This window comes from Eurosta solidaginis, chromosome X (genome assembly GCF_040869045.1).
Source record: "Eurosta solidaginis isolate ZX-2024a chromosome X, ASM4086904v1, whole genome shotgun sequence".
Taxonomy (NCBI): domain Eukaryota; kingdom Metazoa; phylum Arthropoda; class Insecta; order Diptera; family Tephritidae; genus Eurosta; species Eurosta solidaginis.
Genome location: NC_090324.1, coordinates 23,955,859 through 23,969,624, shown reverse-complemented (window position 1 = coordinate 23,969,624; position 13,766 = coordinate 23,955,859). Strand labels below are relative to the sequence as shown.

The window sequence follows — 13,766 nt, the reverse complement described above, 5'->3', positions numbered from 1 at the left end:
ATTAGGAACAGCACGTGTTAATATACACTATAATGGAGTGAAATTTTCCACCAGAGCGCTGATAGACTCTGGGTCCGAATGCTCTTTCATAACAGAAATGCTAAAGAAGCGAATAAACCTTCCATCCAAACGTCTGCATGTGCAAGTGTCAGGAATAAATAATACACCATCTGCACAGGTAAAGGAATCATGTGCGATTACCTTAGGTTCGCTTACAGATCCCTTAATAAGCATCAATACAGTGGCCCTAGTCCTGCCTCAATTAACAGGGGACCTTCCGACTTGCCAAGTGAGCGCAACGACTCGGCAAGCGTTCCCTGATATGATTCTGGCGGATAAGAGGTTCTTCGTTAATGAACCAGTCGACCTCATACTTGGAGGCGACATTTATCCCCAGATAATACTGAACGGTATAAGGAAGAACGCTCTAAATACGCTTCTCGCCCAAGAAACCGTCTTCGGTTGGATCCTAACTGGTCGTGCAGAAGTACCTCACCCAACTAATATACGAGTATCCTTTTTTAACGAAATTAGCCTAGACAAGCAACTAACAGCTTTCTGGGAAATTGAAAACATACCAACAAAAAAAGCCCTGACGGAAGACAATGCCTATTGCTAGGCACTATATAAGAACACGACGGAAAGGAATTCAGATGGAAGATATACCGTCGCCCTTCCATTCAAACAAGACTTCCCAAAAACGCTCTGTTTGGGCCCATCTCTTAAGAGCGTCTGCTCTCAGTTCTATCGGAACGAGACACGCCTAGCCAAGACACCGGCCCTACAGACGGAATACAATAGGGTACTGACAGAATACGCCACGTTAGGGCACATGTCTAAGGTGCACACCGTAGTACCACCACAATCATCTGATTGCTACTTCTTGCCGCATCATGTGGTTATTAAAGAGGAGAGTACAACGACTAAAGTGAGAGTCATGTTCAACGCGTCGTGCCCGACATCCAATGGCACAAGCCTGAACGATGTGCTACACACCGGCCCAGTACTTCAATCCGACTTAACAATACTGCTCCTCCGATGGAGATTCTACAAGTACGTCTTCAACAGTGACATTGAGAAGATGTACAGGCAAATTTGGGTAAAGGAAAATCAAACCCAATACCAAAGAATAGTTTTTCGACTCAAAGCAGAGGACCCTGTCAGCGTGTTTGAGCTCAACACGGTAACTTTTGGGGTCAACTGTGCCCCCTATCTAGCGATCAGAACCCTATATCAACTTGCAGATGACGTCGAGGCATCTCTGCCAACCGCAGCGCACATCTTGCGAAACAGTATGTACGTCGATGACGTCCTTGCAGGGGGGCATAGCATCGAGGCAGCAATCACCGCTCGCGATGAAATCACAGCTGCATTAAAGTCAGCAGGATTCCCTCTGCGAAAATGGACCTCTAATTGTAGTAGGATACTACAGGGAATACCCAAACCTCACAGGCTTACGGAAGACTTTCTGGAGTTCGAGGACGCGAGCATGGTAAAAACCCTAGGCATCCGTTGGAACGCGCATTCCGACTACTTTTATTTCACAGCCAAACCAATCGAAAACCAGGACATCTTAACAAAGAGGGCGATCCTATCGGCCATCGCCAAACTCTTCGACCCGTTAGGCTGGCTTGCTCCAGTTATCATCGTAGCCAAGATACTAATGCAGAACATTTGGCCGGAGGGGACGGACTGGGATGAACCGGTATCCGCAATCACTTTAGATCAGTGGCAAACCTTTATGCAGGAGTACCCCGCCATTAACCGGATTCGTATACCTCGGTGGGTGCACTTCACCCCAACCAACGATATAGAAATTCACGGCTTCTGTGACGCGTCCGAAAAAGCCTACGTAGCTACGGTTTACGTGCGAGCTAAGATCAGCGATAGGACATACGTTAGTCTACTCATGGCAAAAACGAGGGTGGTACCAGTAAAAACAATTTCACTACCAAAATTGGAGTTATGCGGTGCCGTCTTGCTGGCTGAGACTTTGGAAACCATGATGGAGAACCTGAACTTAAGCAAATTTAACATTCACCTATGGACAGATTCGACCATCGTCCTAGCATGGATTCGAAAACCCCCGTGTTCCTGGTCAACATTTGTAGCTCACAGGGTGACAAAAATCGTGGAGAAGGTAGGAACGAAAGCATGGCATCATGTCGAGTCCGCATCAAATCTAGCCGACTTATCCAGCAGAGGACTTCCAGCCACGGACCTAGTCGACAACTCTTTGTGGTGGCAGGGACTTTCTTGGCTGAAAGAAGGCAAAGCGGAATGGCCATCTCAAGGCGAACAGGAGTACCACACAAACATTGAAGAAAAACGAGTACAAGTGCATGCAGCAACGAACCTTAACAATAGCGAGGATATTCTTGATCGGTTTTCCGATCTATCAAGGGCGTTGCGAGTAATCTCCTACATTGTTAGATTCTCGAATAGAACGCATCCAAAAACGAAAACGTCCTTTAAAGCAGAGTCGCACCAGATTTCGCCTGACGAAATTAAGGCTACGACTAGCCGCCTCATCAGGATATCCCAAACCAACCACTATGCCGAAGAAATAAGCTCTCTGAGAACTAGGAAACCCATCGCGACCAAAAGCGAGATTCGCTCTCTAGACCCCTTTATCGACGAATATAATGTACTTCGGGTGGGGGTCGTCTCAACGCATCCAGAGACGTTCCCGTCGACGAGCGTCACCCAATAATCCTCCCTTACGCCTGCCAACTCACCCGTCTCCTAGTCCAGTTTGTCCACACCATTTCCATACATGGCGGAAACCAACTAATGCTGCGGCTCCTACGCAAGCAGTATTGGATACCTCGGGTCAAAAATATGATCCGATCCATCATCCACAACTGCAAGGCCTGTGCGCTATTCCGCAAACGTTCCCCGACGCAACTCATGGGAATTCTCCCTGCGGAACGCACTACCTTTTTTAGGGCATTTACCAACACCGGGGTGGATTTTGCCGGACCGTTTGACATCAAGTCTTACAGCGGACGAGGATGCCGCATGTCCAAGGGTTACGTCTGCCTATTCGTCTGCTTTGCGACTAAGGCGATCCACTTAGAGGCGACTAGCGACCTCAGCACCGCCGCGTTTCTAGCAGCATTTAGTCGGTTTGTCGCCAGACGAGGATGCCCGAAAAACCTCTATTCCGACAACGGAACGAACTTCGTCGGTGCGTCGAGGGCTCCCCGCTCAGAGTTCAAGGCATTCCTCGTTGATGCGCGCAACCAAACCCTCTCTAAATATGCCCACCAAACCCTTACATGGCATTTCATACCAGCAGCTGCTCCTCATATGGGCGGTCTGTGGGAAGCGGGAGTCAAGAGTTTCAAAACCCATTTAAAAAAGATCGCATCGGATCATAAATTTACTCTCGAGGAGTTTAGCACCCTCCTGTGCAGGATTGAATCCTGTCTCAACTCCCGACCCCTGAGCCCATCTTCAAATGACCCGTCCAACCTGGAGCCACTCACCCCCGGCCACTTCCTAGTCGGGGGCCATCTACTAGCGCCACACGAGATTGACGTCAGCGAGAATCGCGCATCACTCGTCAATCGATGGGAAAAACTTAAGGCGCTGCATCAAACCTTCTGCAAATGCTGGAAAACTGAGTATCTCACCGAATTGCAGAAGCGCGTTAAGTGGAAGCATCCACAATCAAACCTTAAACAAGGAGACCTAGTCGTCATTAAGGAGGATAATCTGCCCCCCAATGAATGGAGACTAGGTCGGATAGCCACCCTTCATTATGGCCCCGATAACCGAGTTCGAGTCGTCGAACTGGATACGGCAAGGGGACAAACCACCAGACCACTCACGAAATTGGTCCTACTACCACCCTCCAGTGAGGGTGAGGGAGACTGGTAACTCCCAACCGTTCTAACAAACCCCATAACCCAGCTCTCGTTCACCCCGAACGAGGCCAACAAACCCCATAACCCAGCTCTCGTTCACCCCGAACGAGGCCAACAAACCCCATAACCTAGCTCTCGTTCACCACGAACGAGGCCAATAGAAGACTAAAGCAGATAAACTATCTGCTACCGCATACCCCCAAAAAAAAAAAAAAGAGAAGAATTTATTCATATCACCACCAGAATATCCAGCAACCCAAAACATTCAAACATCATCCCCCAGGATGATTAAAAACGTTCAGATTCAAAGGTATTTTCGGTTCAAAATTTAATTTACTGTCGAGAAGAAAAAATGTATCTTAAATGTGATTATGCTTAAATAATCATTTCTGATTCACATCTCAGACCAAATAAAATCTTCAATGAGAGGTAAAACTTTAACACGTAGAATATTCATTAATCAGTCAATCAAGATAATCAGGGAAGATTCAGAAAGCTGTATGGAAAATGACTAAAAAATTGCTGACCATCTAAAGTAAACATCTTCGACTGGCATATGACTCCAAAAATGATTGAAAACTATATTCAGTTTTCGATCATCAAAGTATTCATATGGATAACAGTCTCCCTACGCTCCCGAAGGGGATCTGAGTTCCACGTCGCTATCCTTCAATAGACTAAACATAAAAGATGTTTTCTGTAACACTTACCAGACCAGCTAAGGCCTACTAATTTTGTTAAGGCACCTTATCCACCAACGCTGTATCCATGGGAATCTCACAATCGTCAAGTGCAGCTTGGAGTACTGTCCAACACCGCGTCTATAATTGCCCATCCAACGACATAAATGAGAGCACACGGTAAACTTTGAGGCAGTGGAGTGATACCGGCAAGCGATGCATGCTGTAAATTCGTTAAGGGGTTTCGGTCCAAGAAATAGGAAAGGATGGATCAGACATGATGTATGCAGCTAGGGGATCCGATTTACAAGTCTGAAACAAAATTAACAACCAATGAAACTACCTTGCAACGGAACCACCGCAGAGTGAACAACTTACCGCTCAGTCACATGTTATGTTTCCCATTGTTCCACCGTGAGGTCAATTTTTGCGTAAGACACAGCTCTCGTCCTTATGTGGATTATCGTGATCTACTTCTAATACTTATTGTGCTCCCTTCATATCGTCGATGTCCAATTCCAACTCGGAAGGGCTGGCATGACAGTACTACAAACCAAACGGGGATATTACATTAGTTGGTTGTTTGTGTATGTACGCTGCATTTCGGCGGGTGTTACATTGCCTTGCTCGGCCAACAATGCATCGCGTGCATAGTAGCTTGAAAAAGTTAACAGTTCAGCACCAGTACATAAAATATCACTCACGCACATCGCCACCAAGTCGATACCCACAGTTCCCTTACGTTCAGTCTGCTATGCAATCTTTATTTTAGTACCCACACCATCTGTGCCCAACACAAGTACCTGGTCCTTATACATAGTTGGCATGGGCGTTAAACGTCTACCTAATTTGGTGGTCGAAGAGCCATTTCGCTGCTGAGTCATTGCTGCATTGCACAGCTGCAATGCCAAATCGCGTTGATGTGGCTCATCCAATGTACATGTATTTCGTTCTGACAGACCATCAGAACGATCCGCTACACCTGGTCCTTATACATAGTTGGTATGGGCGTTAAGCGTCTACCTAATTTGGTGGTCGAAGAGCCATTTCGCTGCTGAGTCATTGCTGCATCGCACAGCTCCAATGCCAAATCGCGTTGATGTGGCTCATGCAATGTACATGTATTTCGTTCTGACAGACCATCAGAACGGTCCGCTACACCTGGCGTTTTGGGCGTTTTTAAAACCACTACTTGGCATTTCGCGTTCACATTTTTCATCCTTTTTTGGTGTGGTTGCCTATATATTTGTTGTGTTGTTGTATTTAACCTTTTTACTACTGCTACGCGTAATACGATCACGTAGACTACGAAATTTTTCTTTGTTTGGTTTGCGTATCGATTCATTAAATGTTGTTTCCATGGATGCGATCGAACAGAATGATTCATCTGCATTACAACGCTCTTCAGCGCCATCAAGTGCTACTGAACTTCGTCGTGGGCGTAATATTTTCGCAATCGGAGTACGCACCGCCACAAAACTCATAGATATGCGTATTGATCTTGTTATCGAACCAGTACGTATAAGTTTTGGTTTTTTCTGGTGCTATGACTCCATCGACATTAGAGAAATGCTATCAAAGCTTTCACGTTTACGTTTTAAATCATTAAGCTCATCATATTATTTGAAACAATATTATGAAAATCAGCAATCACCGTAAAAATAATTTCGCTTATAAATACTACAGTTTAGTAAGGGAATATTCATAAATTACCCAAATAAATCTCTTTCTATCGATAAGAAGTTATTTGGCATACCAAACTCATCCCATACTTTTTCACCTTATTTAAATGGAAATAACTTAATTTGTGTCTAAACTCCTCTACTCCTAAGTAAGTAGATAATTAAGTAAAATTTACATTGTGAATGTACAATTATTGTTAGCGCGTACATAGATCACTGTGCTACATAGTAGGCGAGATCTTCCTGAGGTGGATGCTTGTGTGTAGGCAAATGGCGCATAACATAAGGATGGGTGGAACTATTCTCATAACTGGCGTAAAATGGGCGTGTTAGAAGATTTTCCGGGTACTCTTGCAACAAATATACCCAACAAGGAACGGTGCCTTCACCTACACCAATGTTCATATCTTGAACTTCACGTTTAAACACATCTTGACAGTCCTCCAAGTTATCCGATGAGTAGAGCATTTTATAATCTACGTCATAAATTTCACCCAACACATAGTTGCCGAAGCCTGGTTTATTCAACAGAAATGGTATATTGTAACGTGTGGCTATCACAAGAGGTAGTTTTTCAACGGTTGTGGCGCGACACTAATACTTGGCATAACCATTACCCGGATTGGTGAGTATCGAATGACCAGGTTGACCGTATTTCAGGGTACCGCATACGAAGAGTTTTTGTAGTGCTTTCACTAATTGCACGTGTTTTCTGACTTAATTTCACCGTTCAGAAATAGATTGTATAAGGATTGTTTGATAATAATATTTACATTTCCAATGTGAAAGCCTGCCAAATGTAGGCTGGAACATAAGTGCTGCACACCACGTAATCTCTACTTTCTCCCACCAATAATCAGCTGAAATGAAACAAAAGAATAAGAAATTAGAAAATTTATAAAATTATAAAAAAAGGAACGATACTAGTATACTTATCCATCATACGTTTTTCTTCGTAATGAAAATTCATTCAAAAATGTCTGTATACTCATTTCCGAACAACTTTATTTTGGTTTCGATAAATGAAAGGTTTGTTTTAGTTTGACAAGTTGATGCATAAAGACACAATCAAAACGAACTCTCTTGTGAAAAAAAAAAAAGTGAACCACTCGAGACCGAAATAATTCTCCCGGTTATTTGCATTGATTTCATTGTTAAAAAGGTTAGTGCAAAATTAAAATGTAGAACATAAACAGAAACATGTCACACTAAATAGTGGTATCGCTTTCATGATAGAAATTGTTTTTGTGTATTGAGGTTCCGATAAAGTTTCGTGAGTCCTGTCAGCTTGAAATCCAAGCAAGAATAAAGTAGTGTCATATATGCGTTGGATACTACAAACAAGGGAGAAATTAAACCCTTTAGAAAAGACTATAAATTTTATGTCGCGTTAGGACTCAGACGCGAACTGTCCCTAAATAAGATCATGACATGACCATTATGTATCATTACACTGCAATGGGCAACACCGCACAGCTGTCTCATTCCAATGATTGGAAGAGTGAGCAGCTGACAGCTGTACAAGTTACCACACTCGATAGTGTAGGCTATCCCCGCCAGGGTTGTGTTGAAATCAACAAACACACCACAATTTGTGATTCTCACACAACATGGCCCAAATCAACACAAAGAGTGTTCCCAGACAGCGAATAAAGGCCTCTTTACATCTGTCGCACATTTTATCTGCACGACGTCATTTGACTAGTCATTTTACAGTCATTCAAAGGTTATATTCATAGTCACATTTGCATGGGCGTGGGTAAGTTTTGTGACCAAATTTTGTAGGGCAATTACAAGGAGCCGCTACAACACACGGGTTTACCGTGATATACCGTATATTATCGCGTATTGCCTGCCCTTGGTACCACCAAAAAATATAGTTTGTCCTAAGTCTATATTTAATAATTCTTAATTTCACTCCTTGATTGTTTCAACATCAGAACTTTCATTCTGATGAAAATATTTTCAAAATTAAAGATACTTTTACACGTATCTCAATGCAATTTTACCAAACCTAACAGTGGTTTCAACCACTACACGTCATTATGTCGGCAGGCTAACTTAATCAGATTATTCATCCCGAGTACGCCAACCACGATCTCAGCCACTTAAGCTCCTAGTGGAGACACGTCCTTTCCCCCCATCGCACCGCTCTGCCGGGGGGCGCCGTGGCGACGCGGAACCGCGTCCGTCCCGCTCGTCACGACGCTCAATTGGCAGGGCGGCCCCGTATAATGTTCGTAACCAAGTAACCACGCTCGCGCGCCAACCAACAACGCCAGCCGGCTTCAGAACAGACGCCTCCGGGAGACGCCTCTAGCAACAGCCATTACACGCGCATTTGTAGCCATAGCTCCAACGGCGGTCGTTCGGATAGCAGCAGGAGGTAAGCTCCACGCAGTACGCGCCCGTATCGATCCGTGCGCTCTGAATTCAATCATCGATGCGAATCTCGCAAAGGACCTCGGCTTAGAGCGTACCGGCACGTCCTATCAAGTGAAGTGCACGCTTGTTCTGCGAGGGAAATACGGGGTAACGGGAGCAGTGACGACCCAGGCCACAGTGGTGTCGCGATATTCACGGCTTAGTCCGACAGCAACTCTGGATCCATCGGTAGCCACGCCATTCCAATTTATGAAGCTGGCGGATCCAGCTTTCCACCGGTCTACACCTGTCGAGCTCACACTAGGTGCCGACGTCTACGCCAGCCTAATGGTTAGCGGCACACCACCGTCGAACGTTGGCGGGCTGCTGACTCAAGCGACCATATTCGGGTTGGTAGTGTCTGGAGCCCACCAGCAATAATCGGGTATCTGTCCATTCAATAAGTAAAGTGCACTAAAATCAACCCATGTCTATTTCGACTAACATCTCTTTATTCACAGGAATCCCACGGAGAAGCGTCTGGCGTCGGTCGAATTATGTATCCTGGTCACACTATTTTTCTTCCATACGCATTTACAGCAGGCCTAAATTTAAGTTGAGATTCGTTAATTTTAAGTTGAGATTCGTTCTCGAGAGCCCTTTGGGACTTGGTTGTTGGGGTGTTACGATCGTTTCGAAGTTGCTCGCCGCAAGGGGGCCGGCATGTTTAGGCCACAAGCCTAAATATGGCGGTGCACCCTCGTATTACTTAACTTTTTCTTTTCGTTGTCCTTTTACCTCACATCTTTCATTTATACATATCGGTTTATACCGATAACTGTTTACCCCGCCGGATAATAGTTAAGCCTAGGATTCGGCGGTGACCGCGAACAAAAGGCTTTTTACCTCTTTCACTTCTTTTGCAAACGTTTAAGAAACCGCCAGCAGCCAAGCCACTGAAGGTAAGTCTTTCCTTAATACCAAAAATTATAAAGTTCATTTTTACACTTCCGTCATCGGAAATATTGAATTGTGATTAAGTGGATTAACTTTGAATTTGCATTTGCTTTTATGTTAATAAACATTATTGTGTATCTTTTTCTAACGAATTCATTTGTGTTTTCTCCTTTCTTTTCTCCCCACCATTATTGCGAGCGCGCCCTATCTGTGGTCTTGCCGCCGTAACATTTGGTCCTTCGAGCAGACCAGCTAAGGCCTACTAGTTTTGTTAAGGCACCTTATCCACCAACGCTGTATCCATGGGAATCTCACACTCGTCAAGTGCAGCTTGGAGTACTGTCCAACACCGGGTCTATAATTGCCCATCCAACGACATAAATGAGAGCACATGGTAAACTTTGAGGCAGTGGAGTGATACCGGCAAGCGATGCATGCTGTAAATTCGTTAAGGGGTGTCGGTCCAAGAAGTAGGAAAGGATGGATCAGACATGATGTGTGCAGCTAGGGATCCGATTTGCAAGTCTGAAACAAAATTAAAAACCAATGAAACTACCTTGCAACGAAACCACCGCAGAGTGAACAACTTACCGCTCAGTCACATGTTATGTTTCCCATTGTTCCACCGTGAGGTCAATTTTTGCGTAAGACACAGCTCTCTTCCTTATGTGGATTATCGTGATCTACTTCTAATACTAATAGTGCTCCTTTCATATCGTCGATGTCCAATTCCAACTCGGAAGGGCTGGCATGACAGTACTACAAACCAAACGGAGATATTACATTAGTTGGTTGATTGTGTATGTACGCTGCATTTCGGCGGGTGTTACATTGCCTTGCTCGGCCACCAATGCATCGCGTGCATAGTAGCTTGAAAAGTTAACAGTTCAGCACCAGTACATAAAATATCACTCACGCACATCGCCACCAAGTCGATACCCACAGTCCCCTTACGCTCAGTCTGCTATGCAATCTTTATTTTAGTACCCACACCATCTGTGCCCAACACAAGTACCTGGTCCTTATACATAGTTGGTATGGGCGTTGAGCAAATGTTACGGCGGCAAGACCACATATAGGGCGCGCTCGCAATAATGGTGGGGAGAAAAGAAAGGAGAAAACACAAATGAATTCGTTAGAAAAAGATTCACAATAATGTTTATTAACATAAAAGCAAATGCAAATTCAAAGTTAATCCACTTAATCACAATTCAATATTTCCGATGACGGAAGTGTAAAAATGAACTTTATAATTTTTGGTATTAAGGAAAGACTTACCTTCAGTGGCTTGGCTGCTGGCGGTTTCTTAAACGTTTGCAAAAGAAGTGAAAGGGGTAAAAAGCCTTTTGTTCGCGGTCACCGCCGAATCCTAGGCTTAACTATTATCCGGCGGAGTAAACAGTTATCGGTATAAACCGATATGTATAAATGAAAGATGTGAGGTAAAAGGACAACGAAAAGAAAAAGTTAAGTAATACGAGGGTGCACAGCCATATTTAGGCTTGTGGCCTAAACATGCCGGCCCCCTTGCGCCGAGCAACTTCGAAACGATTGTAACACCTCAACAACCAAGTCCCAAAGGGCTCGCGAGAACGAATCTCAACTTAAAATTAACGAATCTCAACTTAAATTTAGGCCTGCTGTAAATGCGTATGGAAGAAAAATAGTGTGACCAGGATACATAATTCGACCGACGCCAGACGCTTCTCCGTGGGATTCCTGTGAATAAAGAGATGTTAGTCGAAATAGACATGGGTTGATTTTAGTGCACTTTACTTATTGAATGGACAGATACCCGATTATTGCTGGTGGGCTCCAGACACTACCAACCCGAATATGAAGGCTTGAGTCAGCAGCCCGCCGACGTTCGACGGTGGTGTGCCGCTAACCATTAGGCTGGCGTAGACGTCGGTACCTAGTGTGAGCCCGACAGGTGTAGACCGGTGGAAAGCTGGATCCGCCAGCTTCATAAATTGGAATGGCGTGGCTACCGATGGATCCAGAGTTGCTGTCGGACTAAGCCGTGAATATCGCGACACCACTGTGGCCTGGGTCGTTACTGCTCCCGTTACCCCGTATTTCCCTCGCAGAACAAGCGTGCACTTCACGTGATAGGACGTGCCGGTACGCTCTAAGCCGAGGTCCTTTGCGAGATTCGCATCGATGATTGAACTCGGAGCGCAAGGATCGATACGGGCGCGTACTGCGTGGAGCTTCCCTCCTGCTGCTATCCGAACGACCGCCGTTGGAGCTATGGCTACAAATGCGCGTGTAATGGTTGTTGCTAGAGGCGTCTCCCGGAGGCGTCCTGTTCTGAAGCCGGCTGGCGTTGTTGGTTGGCGCGCGAGCGTGGTTACCTGGTTACGAGCATTATACGGGGCCGCCCTGCCAATTGAGCGTCGTGAGGAGCGGGACGGACGCGGTTCCGCGTCGCCACGGCGCCCCCCCGGCAGAGCGGTGCGATGGGGGAAAGGACGTGTCTCCACTAGGAGCTTAAGTTGCTGAGATCGTGGTTGGCGTACTCGGGATGAATCATCTGATTAAGTTAGCCTGCCGACATAATGACGTGTAGTGGTTGAAACCACTGTTAGGTTTGGTAAAATTGCATTGAGATACGTGTAAAAGTATTTTTAATTTTGAAAATATTTTCATCAGAATGAAAGTTCTGATGTTGAAACAATCAAGGAGTGAAATTAAGAATTATTAAATATAGACTTAAGACAAACTATATTTTTTGGTGGTACCAAGGGCAGGCAATACGCGATAATATAAGGTATATCACGGTAAAGCCGTGTGTTGTCACGGCTCCTTGTAATTGCCCTACAAAATTTGGTCACAAAACTTACCCACGCCCATGCAAATGTGACTATGAATATAACCTTTGAATGACTGTAAAATGACTAGTCAAATGACGTCGTGCAGATAAAATGTGCGACATATGTAAAGAGGCCTTTATTCGCTGTCTGGGAACACTCTTTGTGTTGATTTGGGCCATGTTGTGTGAGAATCACAAATTGTGGTGTGTTTATTGATTTCAACACAACACAAGTTATCGGTACAAACCGATAAGTGCTTGTGGCCTAAACATGGCGGTGCACCCTCGTATTACTTAACTTTTTCTTTTCGTTGTCCTTTTACCTCACATCTTTCATTTATACATATCGGTTTATACCGATAACTGTTTACCCCGCCGGATAATAGTTAAGCCTAGGATTCGGCGGTGACCGCGAACAAAAGGCTTTTTACCTCTTTCACTTCTTTTGCGAACGTCTAAGAACCCGCCAGCAGCCAAGCCACTGAAGGTAAGTCTTTCCTTCATACCAAAAATTATAAAGTTAATTTTTACACTTCCGTCATCGGAAATATTGAATTGTGATTAAGTGAATTAACTTTGAATTTGCATTTGCTTTTATTTTAATAAACATTATTGTGCATCCTTTATAACGTAATCGTTGTGTTTTTTTTCCTTACTTTTCTCCCCACCATTATTGCGAGCGCGCTTTATCTGTGGTCTTGCCGCCGCAACAGCATAATGTCATCTTCTCAGAGTTTCAACCCTTTAACTTCAGATTATAATACATTTTTGTCTCCCGTATCTTATTTTCATTACACCTTTGACTTATATATACGAATTAAAAAATAAGATAAATGTATAGATGAATTCATTGAAGGAAAGATACGTAATATATGTCGCGACTTCATAATTAAATTAATAGAGCAATTAATGCAACGTTTGCCGCCAGGGTCGTACCGAGACTGGTGCAAGCGGTGCGGTGCACCAGGGCCCCCAGCTCCGAGGGGCCCCAAACCCCTGAGTCGCAAAAGGTTCACCGAAAAGTGTATACACTAAATTATGGGAAAAATTTTATTTTTTATTTTAATAGAAAAAATCCGTAATATTTGTTCGCTATCTTTGAATCTGCAGGGCATAGCTAAAAGTGTTGTATGCACAGTTTATAAGCTAATTTTATTTAAAAGCTTCAAACCGTTTTGGAATTGCTCAATTCGTTCCTGAGATATATATGATTAAGGGGACCGAATTTATTTTTTTTGGAAAAAACCGTTATTCGTAAATATCTCTAAAACGTTACCATAGAATTAAAAATAACCTTGATTTTCGAAATCAGGGGGTGATTTTACATTGGTATTTCATAATGGCGTCTCTGGTACGGAAAAAAAATTGGAATTTGTGATCCAGTGTTCTTAATGTT

At 44.2% G+C, this 13,766-nt stretch overlaps 2 protein-coding genes across 7 annotated transcripts in view; both read right to left on the bottom strand.

Moving 5' to 3' along the window:
• The window catches only part of unc-13, a 4,182,017-nt gene that overhangs the window by 243,990 nt on the left and 3,924,261 nt on the right, over positions 1 to 13,766 (bottom strand). The window lies entirely within an intron of this gene.
• On the bottom strand, positions 6,368 to 6,717 carry LOC137235405 (troponin C-akin-1 protein-like). Its single transcript, XM_067758383.1, has one exon. It carries the CDS (start codon positions 6,700 to 6,702, stop codon positions 6,448 to 6,450), a length of 255 nt encoding a protein of 84 aa, XP_067614484.1. The 5' UTR covers positions 6,703 to 6,717; the 3' UTR covers positions 6,368 to 6,447.